At 48.1% G+C, this 21,243-nt stretch overlaps 2 protein-coding genes across 2 annotated transcripts; both read left to right on the top strand.

Moving 5' to 3' along the window:
• Positions 1 to 295: 295 nt before the first annotated feature.
• On the top strand, positions 296 to 2,740 carry LOC142583755 (uncharacterized). The gene is made up of 2 exons (XM_075694235.1): positions 296 to 1,505; positions 1,572 to 2,740. The coding sequence occupies exons 1-2, from the start codon at positions 296 to 298 to the stop codon at positions 2,738 to 2,740; spliced, it is 2,379 nt and encodes a 792-aa protein (XP_075550350.1).
• Positions 2,741 to 2,779: 39 nt separating this feature from the next.
• LOC142583754 (uncharacterized) lies at positions 2,780 to 20,370 on the top strand. The gene is made up of 3 exons (XM_075694234.1): positions 2,780 to 3,665; positions 17,465 to 19,252; positions 19,331 to 20,370. The coding sequence occupies exons 1-3, from the start codon at positions 2,780 to 2,782 to the stop codon at positions 20,368 to 20,370; spliced, it is 3,714 nt and encodes a 1,237-aa protein (XP_075550349.1).
• The last annotated feature ends 873 nt before the right edge of the window (positions 20,371 to 21,243 follow it).

Genomic DNA, 21,243 nt, shown 5'->3' with positions numbered 1-21,243 from the left:
GAAGGGGCAAGCCATAGGGTGTAAACTGTTCTTAGAGTGTACTTATCATTGTAGTGTCTATTAACAGCATTTAGACAAATGTGAGTACTCGGTTGGCAACTTGGAATAAAGCATGGGAGCTTGAGCAATGAGTGCGTATCACCGTGTCACTCCAATCTAATCAATCAGACCGCATCCCGGTCTACGCGAACACTAAAATGGTGTCAGAAGTGTTACTTGGTCCCATGTGAGTGCCAAACAAAGTCATTCCGTCGTATCATCCCTCAGCAGCAAGCGGCAACCGGCAATCGCAGCCATGGCATACGCGCTCCCTCCCTTCCCAAGTTTCGACCTCCGCGCCACAGACGCCAACAATACTGGTCACGAATGGACCAAGTGGATAGAAAGGTTCGACAGCTTTCTTTTAGCGTGTGATATCACGGCAGATGCACGCAAGAAAGCGCTCCTCCTGCACTACGTCGGCGAGGAAGTCTACGACATATTTCGCTCCCTCCCCGACTGCCCTATACAAGCTAAAACAGCTACAAGCACGACCCAGACCACGCAGAGCCCATCGACGCCAGAATACGATGCCGCACGAGCGAAACTGAGTGCATACTTCGCCCCGCGAGTGAACTCGACATTTGCGATCTACAAATTTCGCCAAGCCCAGCAAAACGTTGGTGAGCCACTGGACGCCTTCTACGCGCGCCTCCGGCAGCTCTCTCGCCACTGTAACTTCGAGAACGTCGACGCTGAAGTCCAGAACCAAATAATCCTCGACACAACGTCGTCTCGCCTTCGCAAACACGCAATGCTTCATTCCCTCACTTTACCAGACTTACTTAAACAAGGAAGAATGCTCGAGGATGTCGAACGGGATGTATCCGAAATCGAAAAGAACGTCGATGCTCGCAGTGCGGTGCTCGCAGTGCACAAGGAAGGACAGCACCATGGCCAACACCAAAGAAACAGCCGACAGATGCTGCGACAAACCTATGCACCGCAACGACCTCGTGTCTCATCAGCTGATTGTCGCAACTGCGGTGGCAAGTGGCCTCACCAAGGCGGACGATCAAGTTGTGCTGCATGGGGCAAGACATGCAAGGCATGTAACAAGGTTGGTCACTTTGCACGATTCTGTCGTTTAACGAGACAAATGGTACAAGCAGTGGACTGTGACAATGGTCCAAACAGGAATCAGGCAGTCTCCAGTAAGAAGAGTTCTAGCACCAAAGAATGTGCTGCTACCCGTGACACCAGTTCAAGCAGTGACAAGTATGTTTTCGTTGCCATGACCTCACCTCAGACAGGCCCATCTCCTAAAGGTATTGTCACTGTCAACAATGTGCCGGTCACTTTCATAATCGACACAGGTGCAACAGTGTCAATTGTTGGCGAAAATGACTTTGAGAGCTATCGGCTAAAGGTGAAACTCCAGGAAACATCCGTCAGAGTATTCCCATACAAAGCAACATCTCCGCTTGAACTTCTAGGCAAAGTCTCTGTCACAATGAGACACAAAGGTAACTGCATTGAAGAAGACATCTTTGTCATTTGAGGAAACTGTGCACCACTCTTAAGCTTCACAGCAGCATCCAACCTGGGGCTTGTCCAGATCACATACCAAGTTAATGAGCATCAAGGTGACAAGTTAATCGTGGAAGCATTCCCCAAGTTGTTTAGTGGAGTTGGAAAACTCAAATACCACCACATTCATCTTTTTGTGGACGACACTGTCCCACCGGTTGCACAACCACACAGGTGTATTCCGTTTGCCTTACGTGACGCCACAGAGAAAGAACTTGAACGCCTCCTGTCAGAAGACATCATTGAGCCAGCCATAGGACCTACACCGTGGGTGTCCCCTGTGGTTATTGTGCCTAAACCGCATCAGCCTGATGAAATTCGAATCTGCATTGACATGCGTGTTGTGAACACTGTCATTCAACGGGAACGACATTTGTGCCCAACAGTGGATGACGTCATTATTGCCTTAAATGGAGCAACAATGTTCTCCAATCTTGACTTAAAGAATGGATATCACCAGTTGGAACTTGACCCATCCTCAAGGCAACTCACCACGTTCTCAACACATGTTGGCTTGTTTCGCTCCAAGCGACTGAACTTCGGCATCAGCAGTGCAGCTGAAATCTTTCAGAACACCATACGCCAAGTGCTCAATGGCATCCCCAATGTCCTGAATGTTAGTGATGATATTCTTGTTTTTGGGCAAACAAAACAGGAGCACGACTTGTCCTTGGAAGCCGTTCTGCAGCGACTCCAAGAAGCTGGATTGACACTGAATGAAAAGAAGTGTCACTTTCATCAACGTGAACTGAACTTCTTTGGACTTAATTTTTCAGCTGATGGCGTTCGTCCTGATCCTAAGAAGATAGCAGCCTTCCTACAGATTAAAACACCGGAATCACCACAAGAAGTGAGGAGCCTGCTAGGAATGATCAACTATTCAGGCAGATTTCTGAGAAATCTTGCTGACCTCACACAGCCTTTACGTGAACTGACACTGAAGGATGTTGTCTGGGAGTGGACAAAACGACAGCAAAATGCTCTTGAGAGCCTAAAGCAAGCCATGTGCGATCCCTACACCCTTGCTTACTTTGACCCATCCAAACCGACAGAATTGGTGGGAGATGCAAGTCCACATGGACTGGGTGCTATCCTTACACAGCGTGACAGTGAAGACATTGCAGTGATAGCTTATGCAAGTAGAGCGCTTACACCAGTTGAAAGTCGCTAATCCCAAATTGAACGTGAGGTGCTCGCAGCTGTATGGGCCATGGAGCAGTTCCGCCTTCACCTTTGTGGAGTCAACTTCCTTTTGCTGACTGATCACAAGCCTTTAGTGAGCATACTGGGAAACCCAAGATCATCACCATCTGCCCGCATTGAGCGCCTTGCTCTACGCATTCAACAGTACAGGTTTGTTGTACAACACACTGCAGGAAGTAGTAACCCTGCCGATTACCTTTCCAGGCATCCAGTTCCTGAAACGAAAATGTGTGCCCGCATCGACAAAGTACCTAATGAGTATGTCAACTTTATCCAGCGCCACAACATCCCAAAGGCCTTCTCGGTTCAAGTCGCTGATGCAACGAAAGCAGACCAGCAGCTACAGTCACTTATCAGTGCTATCCAGCACCCCACACTCACCAGCTGGGTCTCAGCTGAACTGAAGCCATTTGCATCTATAAAAACAGAACTAACAACGCCCGAGGACATCGTCCTTCGAGGAACACGCCTAGTTCTTCCCGCTACTCTGCAGAAACAAGCAGTGCTGCTTGCCCACAAGGGCCATCAAGGGATTGTGGAAACAAAACAAATGTTAAGAGAAAAAGTGTGGTTCCCAGGCATGGATAAGCTCGTGCACACTTTGATTAAAAGCTGCCTACCATGTCAAGCAGCTGTTCCCCAAGCAAAGCAAGAACCACTTGCCATAACGGAGCTACCCAGTGGTCCCTGGGAAGAAGTATCAGTCGACCTTTGTGGTCCCTTCCCAGATGAAAAGTACGCTATGGTGGTGTTAGATGACTTCTCACGATACCCAGTGGTACAAGTCATACACTCCACAAGTGCAAACAATGTGCTTCCCTCCCTACGACAAGTGTTTTGCCAGTTTGGAATCCCTGCACAGGTAAAAAGTGACAATGGACCACCATTCCAAGGCAAAGAGTTTGCTGCATTCGCAAAAGAATTGGGATTTCGGCATCATCGGATCACACCTTTGTGGCCTCAAGCTAATGGCGAAGCTGAGCGGTTCATGAGAACATTGAAAAAGCATGTTCACACTAGTCAGCTTGAGAACATTGATTGGAAAGTAGAGCTCGACACTTTCCTGATGTCATACAGGTCTTCAAAACACTTAACTACAGGACGATCACCGTATGAACAGCTGTTTGGCAGACCGATGAGAAATCTTCTGCCTTGCTATGTTGAAGCTGCTTCGGAAACGGAAGACATAACAAAGTTCAAAACAACTGTGCGTGAGAAAAGGGCATACAACAAACAACATGCTGATGCACGAAGGCATGCTCAACCACATCGCTTCTGTGTCGGTCAGCGAGTCTTGCGCAAGCAAGACAGACACGACAAGTTCACTTCGTACTATGATCCAGACCCTTATACCATTGTCAGCGTTCATGGATCACAAATCAAGGCATCGAGAGGAAATAGAGTAATAACGCGCAACTCAAGTTTTTTCAGAGATGCCTCTGGCCTTAAACAAGCACCAGCCAAAACATCATTTGACTGTGATGACATCATATATCCTCTACCCACCTCAGTGCCAGATCCTGCACCACCTGCATTGCACCAGAGTTCTCCAAAAGAGCGCTACCCAAAGAGAAACAGAAAGCCTCCACGCCATCTTTCTGATTTCGCAACCTGACATTGTGACTGTTTGTTCGTAGGAGACATTCACGACTTTTCAGCAGTGAACTGTTTTCCGTTTATGGTTTCCCTAATCACATTGTGTCCGCATTCATTTCATTTTCCCCAAGGAGGGTAATGTAGTGTCTATTACCAGCATTTAGCCAAATGTGAGTACTCGGTTGGCAACCTGGAATAAAGCATGGGAGCTTCAGCAATGAGTGCGTATCACCGTGTCACTCCAATCTAAATCAATCAGACCGCATCCCGGTCTACGCGAACACTAAAATCATATAAAGCATGCACAGCAGCGGTGATAGAGGACAACCTTGCCTTAATCCTTTGTGTACCTAGACAGCTAGTTATCGTACTCTTAATTCCTTCCCATGTTCTTTCAACATTTTCTCGATATATTTCCTGCAGAAAATCAATTACCTCATGACCGATACCTTCATCTTTTAATATGTTAATATGGAACAGGAGTTCCCTGTTCAAGTTGTCGTATGCACCGCTTATGTCCAGCTAGGAAGGCTAAATACACAGGTCTATTTTCCGCCTTAGCTATTTCTATGCACTGGGTAAGCACGAACAGGCTATCATCTAAGCGCCTGCCACTTCTGAACCCGTTCTGAAGTTATCCGAGTATTCTATTACTTTCTACACATGAGTGCATTTTTAATTTCACCGCCTGCATCGCCAGCTTATATGTAACTGATGTTATCGTAATTGGTCGGAAGGATTTTATGTTCTTCTTATCACCTTTCCCTTTATAAATCAAATTCATTTTACTCTGTTTCCAGCTGTGCGGAATTTGCTTATTTGTTATGACTGCCTCCAACGCTTTTATCAGCGTTTCCTTGCTTCTTGGGCCAAGTTCATTAACTTGATTGGAATTTTGTCTATCCCACTGGCAGGCGTGCGGGCACCAGCGGGAAGCAAAGTGCGCACCCCTTGATAATTTGAAAGTAGCGACACTCTCCTCCTCACGGCGCTTTCCTCCTCGATTCTCCTCACCCGCCGGCTGCGCACGGCACGCTATTCCTCCTGGGCTCCCGCGGACGGGCCGCAGGATTCTATGGAGGCGTGTTCTTTTGGGCCAGTTGCGCGCCCCACTGGGGTTCAAAATTTTGACAAATGCTAATAACAGCATCGATAATGCTGAAGGCAACGTTTATGAGGAGGTTCCGTTTTTCTTAAAGCCGTATGAATGGGGTATACCGATGTAAAGGGAGCTTTGGGGCGAGTTCTATGCTCCAGACAATTTTTCTGCCACATGATCAGATGCTTTACTTCGTGCGTCTGATCTAGTATTGCTTGTGACACATCCCTTTGTGCGTGGTTTATTAAGCGAGAGCCTTAGACCTCTGTTTCAAGGTCCCGTTGTGAACTACAGAAGATATCACGTGGTCCGAAGAAAGGCGGGAAGCGAACCAAAGCATGTGCAGCCGCGCATAGGAGATGATTAATGATTAGCAAAGTAATGATGATTAGTGATTGGATTAAGATGAATTCGGGTGTATTAAGGAGCGTTAAGGTGGATTAAAGTTGATGGAAGTGGATTAAGGTGCATAAAAGAGGACAAGGTTGGATTAAGGTCGATGAACGTTGATTAGGGTGGATGAAGGTGTATTAAGGACGATTATAGTGGATTAGGGTGGATTAAAGTGCATGAAGGAGGATGAGGGTGGATTAAGAAGGATTAAGGTGCATTAAGGATTATGGTGGGCTAAAGTGAATTAAAGTGAATAAAGGAGGATAAGGGTAGATTAAGGAGAATTAGGGTGGACTAAGGTAAATGAATGGATTAAGGTGAATTAAGGACGATTGTAGTGTATTAGGGTGGATTAAAGTGAATGAGGAAGTAGTAGGGCTGATTAAGGAGGATTAAAGCGCATTAAAGAGGGTTAGAGTAGATTAATGTCGATGAAGGTGCATTAAGGAGGACTGTCGTGGATTAAGGTGGATTAAAGTGAATGAAGGAGGATTAAGGTCGATGAATGTGGATTCAGTGGATTAATGTGCATTAGGAGGATTGTGGTAGTCTAATCGGTCTTAATACTCAATGAAACCTAGTTCACTTTAGTCCACCCTAATCCACCTTAATGCTCCTTCATCCACCATAATCCAGCTTAGTACTCCCAATCCACCTTAGTACAACCTAATCAACGTACATCGCCCCTAATGCACCTTAGCCTACCATATACGGTCTTAATTCTCTTTATCAATCCGCATCCATCATAATCCGCCTTAATCCTCCATCCACCTTAATCCTTATTCATACACCTTAACCCAACGTTATCCTGCCTAATTGTCCCAATCTACCTTAATACACCCTAATCCACCTCTATCAAGCCTAATCCAGCTCCATGGTCCCTAATCCACCTTAATCTACACTAATCCAGCCTAATGGGTCATAATCCCCTTTATCAACCCTAATTCACCTTAATCCACATTAATGGACCTTAATCTTACTTTATCCACCTTAATCCTCCCTAATCCTAGTTCATGCACCCTATTCCACCCTAATCGGTCCTAATACCCTTTCACCAACCCTTCACCGTAATCCACCATAATCGGCCTTAATCCTCCTCCACCCACTTTAATCTTTATTCATGCATCTTAATCCTTCTTAACGCACTCTAATCCACCTTAATCTTCTTTAATACATTGGAATCACATTAATCCTGCCTAATCCACCTTATGTCAATCACTAATGATTCATTAATTGGGCAATCATTCTCTTATACAGGGGTGGACATGATTTGGGTCACCTCTGGCCTTTTTGGGCCACGTGATACTTCCAGTTTACAACGCGACATTGAAATATAAAGATCTAAAGGCTTTCGGCTTAAAACTGAAAAAAAAAAACAACTCAATGTTGACTAGCTAACGCTTATCACCTGCAATATACGGGTATATTTGCCACTAATTTTTTCAGGGCGCAAAGCAGAATCTATAATGCTGGACTTCCGACTGAATAACAACAGTTAGCGACGTGCGAGGGGAATATTAAGCATGCTGAGGACAACTGCAACAAAAGCGCTGGTGAGCAGGCTGGAAGAACGAAAAAAACAATGCAGCATTACGGGATGCTATGCTACGAGCTCTAAGAAAGACGCCTCAGCTCGCAAACAACGCTGTTCTTTGTCGGAATAAAGTTCTTTCGGCCAATGTCACGCAGCCACTGCTTCCTGCGCAAGCGGTCACGCTTTCCTTGTGGTATCATAAAAATGGCATAGCCATCTTGAGGCTTCTTGCTGCAGTTATATGCGCAACAACCCGGCATAGCGCTAGCACAGAGAGCAGGAAACACGGCGTACAACGTTCGCTACGCCGAGCTAAAGCGCCGAGCCAGCCGTGCTCAGGACGAAAATGGCGCGAACGAAAAAGAAAAACACAAGCAAAACCCAAGATACGCGCGTTTCCAAGGGCAACGGCAGGGAGTCCAATCGGCGTGCAGAAAAAACGGGGGCAAAACTGGTTACCGCGGGGGGAACGCACAAGGGGCGAGGAGGAGGCGAGGAGGTCGCGCGGCGGCGGCAGAGTTCAAAGAGTGTCGTTACTTTCGAATTATCAAGGGACTTTAGTGCGCACTAGAGTTACTGTATATGCTACCACAGGTAGCAGAGTTGCGCGTAGGTCCGCCATCTTGCCTGGGAAGCAACCAAATCTATGCGGCGAAGCCGCACTCCGTTTTTGCAGGCGGCATGCCTACCGTATCGTCGATCGACCGGTGGTGGTTTTGCATCGCTTTTGGACTGCTTGTCCGCCTAATCGCAAACAAAGCGCATCGAAACAGCTGACTGCATAAGATCGTCAAGAAAAAGGCGCCGAGATCGGTCGCCACCGAAGCTTCGGCCTAGCGTATCCGCCGAGTTCGTCTGCACGCTCTCGGCGCGCCTAGGCTCAGGAACCAAGAAGTCTAACACGGATAAATCACTCTGTATTTCAGCTTTCGCATCGGTGTTCTTAAATAAACCATTCTTTCATGTTTACAGTGCCAGCACAAGTAGCGATGAGCGCCGATGTGACGCGTCATAAACACAGGTATATATGTGCTGTCGCGGAAGGCTCCCGGCACTAGCCTGCGCTTCTCTGACGAAGATATATGACTAGACAGACGTGTCGACTGAAAGGCATCATTTAATTAAGAAAACGTTGCATATCCTTCGCGTGAAGAACTAGAAACAGCTATCCAAATCAGTAGTAACAGCCCATACAGCGTCTCGGGTCGGCGGTTCATTTAGGATTTTTTTCAAAGGTAAAATGCCAGTCGCAAGTGAAAATAGATGTTGTGGCACTTCCGAGCTTGCTACTGAATACGGACAGCAAAATTTTCTTTGTGGTACAGGCGTGAGTTTTATATGCAGGGCGATAGCGCATCTACCATGACTGAGCGAGACATCTCTGAAACTAAAACTGCTTCTCGATCCTTGACATGCCATATTATCCACTCATGTTCTCCTCCTGGCGTGCGTGGCGCAGTGGTAAAGTACCGGGCTTGGGATCTGTAGGCCCGACGATCGAATCCTGGTCGGAGCTTTTTTTTTCTTTTTTATTGCACCAAATCGCTCTCTGTTGCTTTTTGTATTCCAGCAAAATATATACAGTGTACAGGCACCGCGTATTTAACGCGCTAGAGTTATTTTTCGCACCAGTACTCAGTGCCTCTGAGTACGCCGTGCCTGCCCAGCATCCAGCGCGCGGCACTGGGCCCATAATCCGGCGCTGCACTGAACACTGGATAATGGGTACTCGGTTTTGCATTAGAGATACCTGCTTATGTGCCAAAGCTCTCAACGTGTAGGCAGTCTAAAACATTACTGGTGAATCAACGACCAACCATTAGTATTTCGACACTGGTACCCCATTAGACTTGCTGTAGAAACGTACCCACCTACTAGCAGGCACTGGATATCAGCCACACTGGATATCAGCCACACCTGCAAGTACCACCTCATTATGTGCCTTTTCACTGCAGGGATTCCAAAAGTAACCTTCTGTGGGAGTGTAGTGAAGGTTTTTCTCTCACAGGATTGACATAGCTACATTGACATAGCTATATAGCTAGCTCTCCGCAGCTAGCCCGCACGCGAACAGCGAACGCCAAGGTCGGTAAGGTCGGCCGGATTCGCTTTCAATTTGACTGGCGATAACTTGTGTCAATCCAGTTCGCTGCAGCGGCGGCGTCGGGAAATACAAAAATTGGCCCGAGCATCTGCTTCTCCGCAATGCACGGTTGCTTGACTACCACGTGATGACGCTCTGCCAATAGAAGCGCTAGCGGCGTGATAAAACAGCCGCGCAACTCTGCTACCTGCGGTAGCATATACAGTAACTCTAGTGCGCACTAGTCTCGCGCGCCCTCTCTCGTCGCGCCGAGTTACCAGAACGCCGTCCGCGCCTTTCCACAGAAGCGCTCCGTTCTCTCACCTAGCCTATCTTCCACCATGGAGTAGGTTTACTAGACTAGGTTCACTTTTCAAACTCCCGTGACTGCGTGGACCCACCACCGATCCTCGCATCTCGTGGCGCTGCGGTCGCACTTTGGAAAAAGGTTGAGGAGACAGAGAGGGGTATGTGGAGTACAGAGATGCAAACCAAATCGGCATTGGAGACATACATGACGTTTAAGCAAGAAATGGCCAAAGAAAATATTTACGATAACTCTAAGGGAAGCTCATTGTTGTTTGAAGCCAGGACAGGTGTACTGCGGACTAAAACGTACCGAGCCAGAGACCAGGAGATAGATTTGGTGTGCGAGGCGTGTGGAGAGGAGGAGGAAACGGCTGAACACCTGATACTTGCTTGTAAACAACTTCACCCTGCAGTTGAATCTAACGGGGAACTATTCAAAGCTTTGGGTTTTAAAGACAGTGAAAGTAGAATAGCCTTTGAACAGGTAGAAATAACTAAACGGAGACTATCTGATTGGTGGATAATATCAACGCAAAAGTAAAGGAGTAAATACATAGGTATGTATGCATATATAACCAGTAAAGGCTAGGTGGCGCGCGCCGCCGCCGCCCGATTCAAAGGGTTGAGCCTCAATCATCCATCCATCCGCTCCATAGAGTTAGTAGATGCTTTCCTCGGTCAGAACGGCGCGGACAGGGCGACGAAGCACGTCCGTTATGTGTTTTGGCGCGTTGTATAGATGCGTGTTTTGCTGCAGTCTCGGTGCATTTTTGCGACACTCTTATGCGTTTTAAATGCCGTGTGCGTTTTGAAGAGTGTACGGGTCGTATCATCCAATTTTATTTGGTGACTCGAATGCATATTTATGCTCCGTTCCTGCAGCGATAACTTACTTTGAATGTGCAACTCTGCTCGCAAGGGAGCAAAGCTCACGTAGGTTTCAACATTGCACTTGTGAATGCGGTGCTCTGATGAAAGAAAGAGTGCTAGCTTCATATTTTTTTATACCGAAATGAAGTGCTGAGAGTGTTATACCGTGTGTCCCAGCTAACTTCAGCCAGAGTTTTAATATATGCGAATGCCGCGTAGCTGGGCACAACCAAGGTAATGTTGTTTGCCGTAGCTTTGAGATATTCAAATTATTATAAATCCGCCTAGTTAGGTAATGCGTAGTTAATTAATTATTAATTATCTAATAATTGTTACTGTACTTAATTCACTCATTAATAAATTAGTTCATCTTGTTATGTAATTCGTTGCCACCACCAAGGTCGAGGCTTCAACTCTCACCAACGACCGTGGGTTCGAGTGCCTTAACTCTATTTCAATTAACTGTGCCTTAATTAACTTCGCCTAATTCACTCTGCCTTGACTGGCGTCCTGAACTGCTTCGATTGGTTCGCTTGGGCTCCCGTGACTTTTTGGACCATCGTGTGGTCGCGCTAACATCGCCTCATGCGTTCGCATTAATCATTAATTAGTACTAAGCAGCAACAGCTGATTACAACTACTAATCAGCTACTTGCAGCTACTCATCAGCAACAGCTGATTAATATAGAGCGCAGTGGACGGCCGGGGCTGCTGCGGCCCTGGACTAAGGACTCCACAGCGCACTCTGGGGCAGCGCAGCAGCATTTTCCCAGCTACGTAAAGTTTTTTAATCAATCTCCTAAACATGAGACTATACAAACATTTAAAGACGCATCGGTGAAAACACTTGCCGAGTACGTAAGCTGCGAAGTCTGAGGACTCAAGCCCCTTCGCCAACGCAGAGCTGCGCCCGCGTAGAAGATGGATGGATGGATGGAAGGTAGGAGCATCCCCTTTGAAACGGGGCGATGGCAGTTGCCACCATGCTCAGATTTTTATTTTGCCTTTTATTTTTATCTGTGTTGTGTGTTATTGAATTCCTCGATTTTCTTTAAATACGCCTTCCTACCCTTTTAACCTTATGTCACCTCTCTGCTTTTGAGCCACCAATCCTCCAATCGCCTTTTGCTAATTTCCGCCGCAAATTTATTTACATGACTATCATTATCTCTGAACCCTAGGGCCTCAGGAAGGGTGACTCTGGCCGCATCGACATCGGGATTGATACCATCACATTTTAGTATGAGGTGTTCCATTGTTTCTACATATTTACCACACAGTAGATGTGTCTTCTTCTTCGTTAAATTTCTTTTTATAGCTCCGCGTTCTAAGACATCCTGATCTAGCTTCAAAGAGTAGGGCACTGCCTCTTGAGTTATCATAAAACGCTTCCTTCCTGATCTGCTGTTTCCAGTATCGATATAGTTCCACACTATGCTTCTTTTCCATTGAATTTATCCAATTTTTACCTTCCGAATTTTTAACCTGTCGTTTAATGCTCTGCCTTTCTTCGTCCTCGTGTCTGGCATACTTACTGGTTAGCTTCCTAGTTTTTTTCCGCCATTGTGAGTCAACGCTCTTTCTGTATAGGTATTTAAAAACCTTAGCTGCCCACCTGTTATCGTCCAATTTCCTCAGACGTTTTTCGTATAGTATTTTACTCTGAGCTTCCCGTGCTTCGAACGATGCCCAGCTCATATCTCCCTGTACTGCTTCGTTTGTGGTTTTCCCATGGGCACCTAGTGCTAACCTTCCCACAGCTCTCTGATTTACTTCTAGTCTCGACTGAACCTCTGCCCTTAAACACAGGACCGCATTCCCGAAAGTAAGCCCCGGCACCATTACTCCCTTCCAAATGCCTCTCAGTACCTCATACCTGTTGTACCCCCACAATGCCTTATGTTTCATTATCCCGGCATCTCTTCGCCCTTTTGCTATGAGAGACTGTTCGTGCTTTTCCGTGTACATCTGCCCTTTGTTTATCCATACCCCGAGATATTTGTATTCGGCCACTCGGGGTATTTCATGGCCTTGTATTGTAAGCTCCTGATCAGTTGTATCGTTGAAAAACATCCCACCGGACTTAGCTGCACTAAAACTGAAACCTAAACTGTCTCCTTACCCGCCGTGGTTGCTCAGTGGCTATGGTGTTGGGCTGCTGAGCACGAGGTCGCGGGATCGAACCCCGGCCACGGCGGCCGCATTTTCGATGGGGGCGAAATGCGAAAACACCCGTGTGCTTAGATTTAGGTGCACGTTAAAGAACCCCAGGTGGTCAAAATTTCCGGAGTCCTCCACTACGGCGTGCCTCATAATCAGAAAGTGGTTTTGGCACGTAAAACCCCAAATATTATTATTATTATTAAACTGTCTCCTTCGTCCCCACAGTAATTAACCAGAGTTTGCAAATCTTCCTGGCTATCATGCTAACAGCACAATATCGTCCGCATACATTAAACCCGGTAGTCGTTGCTCAACAACCTTTTCGCCTAATCTGTACGACAGATTATACCCTAGATTGCTTCGTTGTAACCTTCTTTCCGTGCTTATCATATAAAGCATGAACAGCAGCGGTGATAGAGGACAACCTTGCCTTAATCCTTTGTGAACCTCGACAGTTGCCGTACTCTTAATTCCTTCCCATATTATTTCAACATTATTTTCTCGATATAGTTCCTGTAGAAAATCAATTACCTCATTACCGATACCTTCAGCTTTTAATATGTTCCACAGGAGTTCCCTGTTCACATTGTCGTATGCACCACTTATCTCCAGGAAGGCTAAATACAGAGGTCTATTTTCCGCCTTAGCTATTTCTATGCACTGGGTAAGCACGAACAGGCTATCATCTAAGCGCCTACCACTTCTGAACCTGTTCTGAAGTTCTCCGAGTATTCTATTACTTTCTACCCATGTCTGCATTTTTAATTTCACCGCCTGCATCGCCAGCCTATATATAACTGATGTTATCGTAAATGGTCGGAAGGATTTTATGTTCTTCTTATCACCTTTTCCTTTATAAATCAAATTCATTTTACTCTGTTTCCAGCTGTGCGGAATTTGCTTATTTGTTATGACTGCCTCCAATGCTTTTATCAGCGTTTCCTTGCTTCTTTGGCCAAGTTCATTAATTAACTTGATTGGAATTTCGTCTATCCCCGCGGACCTGCATTTTGGAACATTTGCTTCCGACTTTTTCCAGTTAAGATTGGTCAGTTCTAAGCTGTTTTCTATTATGCTATTCTGTGTTGCTCCCTCACTTGGGGCGATTACCCTATCGTCTTTCCTAAATGACTCTGCTATAACTGAACCAATGTAGTTCACAGCGTCATCTCCCTCTAAACAATTTCCTTCGACATCGTGAATCTGTTCCTCTTTTCTGTGATTAGCTTTACCCAGCCAGCTTATATGGTTCCAGAATTTTCTTGACCCCCCTTTAGTTGCATCGCGAACTTCAGCCAGCCAGCGATCAGAGGACTGCTTTATTTTAGCCTGGACGAGGACCTGCACTTGTTGTTTCTTTTGTCGATAATATTCCCATTTTTGGCCTATTTCCTCTTCAGATAACTGCGCCCTCTTTGCTTCTCTGTGTTCCCGAGACGCCCACCGTCGTTGTTCGATGGCCTCTCTAATTTCCTTATTCCACCAACTTCGTGGCTTCCCCTGTCCTCTCCAGCAGTTTACTCCTTTTACCTCTTTTATTTTTGTACTAATGAGTAGTTCTAACTGATTATAATCCCACCTTTCCATGGGATGTTTCTTTATTGCTTTCTCTATGCCAGCCGCTGTTTGCGCTATTTGCGCGTCATTTAATTTTGCGTACTCTTTTTGGCTTCCCTGCATTTCTCTTTTGAGTAGGGCTCCCAACTGTAGACTAATACGCTTATGATCACTTCCGAGGCTGTACTTCCCCTCTTCGTCTATTTCCATTATTGCTAGCTTGCTATACAATCCCTGCGACATTAAGCAGTAGTCAATGGTCGTTTGTCTGTTACGGGACTCCCACGTGATTTGTCCCTCACACTTAGTTTCTCTATTTACTATAACTAGGTTGTGTCGTTCACAGAAGTCTAGCATCAACTTCCCATTACAATCTGTGTATCCATCCAGATCCTCGATGTGGCCATTCATGTCACCCAGCAGACAAATATCGGCACCTTCTCCAAACTGCTTTATATCGTCATCGAGACACTTCACTAGATCTTTGTTCTCTTGCCTGTATTTGTCCCTGTCCCTAAATAAACTACTCCTAGCCATGCCTTTTTACCGGCAATTGTACCTGATACCCAGACATGTTCTTTGCAAGTTAACTTTATTCTTTGCCAATTTGTTCCTTGGTGTATGAGCATACCTACTCCTCCTCCCTTCCTCTCCGTTGTTCTATTGCTCCCTTCCCAGACGTAGCCTTCAATAAACGGTGGGTCTTCTAGATCCCTGAGATGAGTTTCGCATAGCGCGTATACACCTGCTTCTTCGTCCTTTAACTGCTGTTCTATTTCTAACCACCTCGCTCTCTTTCTACCGCCTTGCATGTTTATGTACCTGATCCTGGTGTTAAATTTCTTTGTAGTTTTCTTCCTGGACGTCCTCGTGGCCATTTTATTGGCGTCAGCCTCTATCGTTGCACTTTCTACACTGTTTCTACCTACCCCTACGCCCTGAGGCGCAGTGGACCCCCTAAAAAAGCTACTGCCCGACCTGCCAGGCGCCAGCCGATTGCGGCTCCTAGCCTTCCATTAAAGTGGATGCCATCTCGTGTAAAGCCTCCGCCAAAGCCTGCTCTATGCACTTCTCTGTTTATGTCTGCCACTTCAAATCCTTTCTCGTGGCTTAGCTTTCTTATTTCACAATTAACAGCCACAACGTCCTTGGCAATTTCTCCGTTCCTTCCTTGCACCTCCGGCACTGTGCATACCACGATCTGGACTTGCTGTGCTGTCGCCCTTAAATCGTCAACTCCCTCCGCTAATCTTTCCACTACTTTTGCAGCTTCACCATTGAACACATCATTTAGCCCCGCTGCTACCACTACCAAATTGAGCTCTGCAACATTCTCAGAAAGCTCGCTTTTTGTTTCTCTCAGTACTGCGTCCATTGTCCTGCCTGGGAACGTCTCGACTGCTACCCGCTTATCACCCTTTGCACGCTCCATTATAGCTCTTTTGCACCTCCTCATATTTGAATCACCACAGATTAGTACTAGGGCATTCTTTCCCTCCCTCCTAACTTTCAGGTTATGCTTATCATTGGCTACGAGCTCATTCCTTGGGGTTAGCTTGTTCCCCTCCTCTCCTCGCGCTCGCTGGCGCCCCTGTGGCTGCAGCGTCGCCTCCCGCGGGGCGTGTTGCGCTGCTTCGCTATAACTACGCCGATTCACCGGCGGCGAGCCGACTACCGCTTGCTCTGCCACCCTGCCCCCCACTTCGCATGTAGGGTCTACCCTACTTTCTGTGCTTTGGCCACCGGCTTGGTGTCCCGACCCATCATTTTCCGCTGCGCGCGTCTCAAGCGCATCGGGCCGCCTATGCTGTTCTGCTATCCTTTCCCTCTCTTCTCCAAGCTCGGCCACGGTTCTTACTAATTGCGCGGCCTGCACCGCTTCCACCTTGACCAACTCGGCGACTTTCGCCTGCAACGCTACCCGCTTCTCCCGCTCCTCCCTCAGGTCTGCTTTCAGCTCTTCGAACTTGGCTGTCCAATTTCCTTCCAGTTTTTGGACTGCTTCCCTGACCCCTTCGCACAGCCTGCACGTAAAGCTAGACTCCTCCGCGTCTGCTAAGCTCTGGAAACTGGTCTCGTCGAGGGAGCACCAGCGCAGGCACTCGTCGCACTGCACTTGCTCCGCGTCCCCCGCTGCTTTCCCTTTCTTTGGTTTCATCGCTAGGCCGACGTCCTTAGGCTCAACGAGCACGTCCGCCAAATCACTTCGAAGAGCTAGCTGAGATAGTTAAATAGGCCTATCAAATAGGTCCCGCCTAGCACCTAGGCCTAACGAGGGAAACCGCCAGACCTAGACAAAGCCGGTACGTTTACCACGCTTACCACGAATTCAAAATTTGCGCTCCTGCTCCATGCAAAATAAAACACTTCAAAAACATCAGCTAATAAGAAGAAAAAGAGTACTTAGCTACGAGCTACCTGCGGTGCTCCCGCCCTCTGGCGGCAAACCAAGACAAGGGGGCAACCGCGATGTACGGTGCCTACGGAGAGTTTGACAACTAGACCTAGTCTAGTAACGTTGGGGAATCGCTACTAGATACTTTTCAGTTGTAAAACTCCACCTGGGATTACAATGACGGCGCCGTCTTTGTAATCATGCTTAACCAACTAGCCCACCAACACATGCTCAGTTACTCCACCTGGGAGCAGCGCGAGAACGTGACCCCAGGCCCGCACACTCTCAAGTTCAACAAATGGCCACAGAGGGCGAAAAAATCGACCGCGCGGCGCTGCTAAAGAAACAGGCATAGTACACCAATTAAAAAGGTTCCCCCTTGAGCACATTATCTCCCGCTAGAGGCGCCGCAGTAAGCGCAATTTTAACCTACATGTTATAGCGGGACAATCTTGGGGCTAAGCAACCCTGTGTTAGCCTGTGTCACGTGATGGTGGCTTCCCGTCAGTCTGTACCCTGCCTCCGGCAATAAAGGATGTAACATAATTGGCGACGAGGATCGAAAGTTAGGCCTGATTAGGCGTAGGGCTAGCCGAAAATGGCAGCTGCACTGGGCACGATTGGGGAATTCGTTCCGACGGAGGCGCCGTTCTTGGCCCTTGTATTTGGAGCGCCTCGAATTTTTCTTTCAAGCAAACGACATCGACGGTAACCAGAAGAAGCGAGCAACGCTCTGCAGCGTTTGCGGCCCAGCAACGTATGCCATCATTCGTTCCCTTTGTTCTCCGGACGCGCCGTCGGCGGTGGCCTACGATGAGATCGTCAGGCGTCTCTCAAACCACTTCTCGCCGCGACCGTCGGTGACAGTACAGCGTTTCAAGTTTGGCACGCGTCAGCAGCAGCCCGGTGAGTCAATTGCCGACTACATCGAAGAACTGCGACGTCTCTCGGAACATTGTGATTTCGGTGCATCGCTCGACGACATGTTGCGCGACCGACTGGTGTGCGGGGTGCGAAGCGAGACTCTTCAGCGTCGGTTGCTGGCGGAGCTGGAGCTTACGTTTGCGACAGCTCGGGAGAAAGCCATTGCCATGGAATCTGCACAGCGACAGACTGAGCAAATTCGCGGCGGTGCCACATCGTCTGAAGTTTGCAGCGTGAGTGGGAAGCGTTTCGACCCATGTGTTACGAAGGTCTCTGCGCCAGTGACAGCCAAGGAGGGTACCCAGAAGCAGGCTGGTTCGCCTGGGAGCACAAGTGGATGTTTCCGCTGCAAGGGTGCGCATTCGCCGAGCAGTTGCCCATTCATTAATGTGCAGTGCCACTTCTGCAAGCAACGAGGGCACATAGTAAGAGCATGCAGCAGGAAGGCTACAGCTCGCGCTTCGGCTGCACCGAACTCTCCGAACGGAAAACGGGCCAATGGAGGCCGTCACAAGAATGCTGCGTCGGACGTATACGACGTGTTCGTACTGTCTGGTGAGGAGCCAGCCGTGAGAGTGGAAGTGCGCGTCAACGGAAGTCCCCTCGAGATGGAGGTGGACTCGGGTGCAGTGTGTTCAGTCATCAACGGCCGGACTATGCGGAAGCTGCGAATATCCAAAAGGGCGTTGCGCCCAAGTAGCCTCCACTTCCGAGCTTACAATAACAAGGAACTACGAGTGTTGGGTGAACTGACCGTGACGGTGGAATTTAGGGGGCAGGAACATCGCCTGCGATTGGTGGTGGTTAAAGGTGCTAGTATCGGACTTATCGGTCGGGACTGGTTCAAGTCCTTGGGAATAAGTCTGAGTGGCGTTCACAGTGTGTGCGAGCCGAGTAGAACTGGCAGTAAGGGAACAACGGCCTTGCTCAAGAAGTATTCTTCAGTCTTTGAGCCTGGACTTGGGACAAGTAAAGAGCCTCTTGTACGCATAGAGGTGAACCCGGCAGCTCCGCCGCGATTTCTGAAGCAACGGCAAGTACCGTTTGCATTGAGACCGAAGGTCGACGAAGCACTGGACAGGTTGGTGAGCCAAGGCATTTTCCAGCCTGTACGGCACTCGAAGTGGGCAACACCGGTCGTTCCAGTTGTCAAAAAAGATGGATCGATAAGGATCTGTGGGGACTACAAGAGCACCGTCAATCGTGTGGTGCAGTGGGAAACGTATCCTCTGCCAACACCAGAGCAGCTGTTTGCCAGGCTGGCAGGTTGCTCGAAGTTTTCAAAGCTAGACCTCGGACAAGCGTATCAACAGAAGACTGTTGATGAAGAAACAGCTGACTTGTTGACGGTTACAACACATCGGGGACTGTTCCGCGTAACCCGTCTTCAATTTGGCGGGGCATTGGCAGTGGCTATTTTTCAGAGGTACATGGAAGAACTGTTGCATGGAATTGATGGTGTGCTGGTGTTCTTGGATGACATCTTGATCGGTGGAAGGGATGAGGCACAGCACTATGCTCGTTTGCAAGAGGTGCTCAAAAGAATCCATGAAGACGGTCTGCGACTGAAATTTCACAAATGTCAATTTTGTGTTTAGGAAGTGCGTTACTTGGGATTCATCGTGAACTCTGCAGGTGTGCAGCCGACAGAAGACAAGGTGCGTGCTATTCACGATGCCCCGGAGCCAACATGCAAAAAGGAGCTTCAAGCCTTTTTGGGAGCTCTGAACTTTTACAAGTTTCTTAAAGGAGCAGCACATACCTTGGAGCCACTGTACCGGCTGTTAGACAAGGGTCGCGAGTGGCGTTGGACGCGAGCCGAGGCAGACGCATTTCGCAAGGCGAAAGATCTGCTGCAATCATCGCATGTTCTTGTGCACTATGATGTCAACAGGCCCCTAGTGCTTGCCTGTGACGCTTCCCCGTATGGACTGGATGCTGTGTTGAGTCATGTGGGGGAAGATGGCAGCGAGAGACCGGTTGCATATGCATCAAGGACTATGAGCGCGGCAGAACGGAAGTATGCCCAAACAGACCGAGAAGCGCTCGCCATTGGCTTTGGCGTTAAGAAATACTATAAGTTTCTGTATGGGAGGCATTTCAAAATTGTGACGGACCACAAACCCCTCTTAGGACTGTTGCACCATGCCAAGCCCATTCCCCAGGTGCTATCACCACGGATGCTGCGTTGGACCCTCATGTTATCAGCATATGACTATGAAATTGAGTATCGACCAGCAGAGAAGCTTTCCAATGCTGATGCATTCAGTCGTTTACCACTGAGGGCCAGTAAGACGGAGGAAGAAGAGCAGCGTCTTTGGGAAGTAGGAATGCTAGAAATGGCACCAGAAGTAACATGGAACTCTAGGAAGGTGGCAAGTTTTACGTCAAGGGACAAGTTGTTGGCTAGAGTCTGCAATTCGGTGCAGCATGGGTGGTCAGAGGGCAAGCTACCGGAAGAGTTTGCAGCATTTGTGATCCGCAAGCATGAACTGTCGGTGTACCAAGGTTGTTTGCTGTGGGGCAGTCGTGTGGTCATTCCAGAGCCAGCTCGACCATATGTCATGGACATTCTTCACACAGCTCATCCAGGAATTGTCAAGATGAAGGGGCTCGCCAGACCAGAGGAGCCGTGTGGTGGCCAGGAATTGACAGAGATGTTGAGCAGAAAGTGAGGGACTGTGCACGTTGTCAAGAATCCAGGTCTGCGCCAGCAGCTGCACAAATCCACCCTTGGGAATTCACCAAGCGTCCTTGGACAAGACTACATATCGATTTTGCTGGGCCATTCCAAGGCAACGTCTTCCTCATTGTGGTGGACTCTCACTCGAAGTGGTTGGAAGTGTGCCGAATGACTTCCATGTCGGCAGCTGCAGTTTGTGCGAAGCTTCGTTTTCTTTTTGCAACCCATGGCATTCCAGAGACTGTTGTTTCGGATAATGGAACTGCATTTTGTTCGGAGGAATTCAGAGACTTCATGTGCCGAAATCAAATCCGACATGTGACCGTTGCCCCATATCACCCTTCTTCAAATGGCCAAGCAGAGCGGATGGTGCGCGAAACCAAGGAAGTACTCAAGCGCATGGTTGGAGGCAATATCGACACACGTCTGGCTAGGTTTTTAATGACCCAGCATATCCTGCCTCATGCTACAACAGGCAAAAGCCCAGCCGAATCGCTAATGGGCAGAAAACTTTCAATTGTGTAAGAGCGTCTGCATCCTGACCTGCAGTCCAGTGTGCAGCAGAAACAGGAGCAGGTGATGCAGCGCCGTAACCAGGCAGTGCGACTCTTTGAAGTGGGGGATCGAGTGTTTGTGCGCAACTATCTCTATGGGCCCAAGTGGTTGCCGGGCATTGTGGATTCTGTCACTGGACCAGTGTCGTACTTGGTCGTCACCAAGGATGGACGTCGGTGGAGACGGCATGTTGACCAACTCAGAAGTCGTTCTGCCAGCTACGCTTTGGACACTGGAATGTGCGAGGAGGAGGAATCGTTGGTTGCTTTCCCGGCAGGGTGTTCCGAAAGCGGCATTCCTTCAAGCCCAG

Source organism: Dermacentor variabilis, chromosome 5 (assembly GCF_050947875.1).
Source record: "Dermacentor variabilis isolate Ectoservices chromosome 5, ASM5094787v1, whole genome shotgun sequence".
NCBI lineage: Eukaryota > Metazoa > Arthropoda > Arachnida > Ixodida > Ixodidae > Dermacentor > Dermacentor variabilis.
This window is presented reverse-complemented; position numbering and strand designations above follow the sequence as displayed.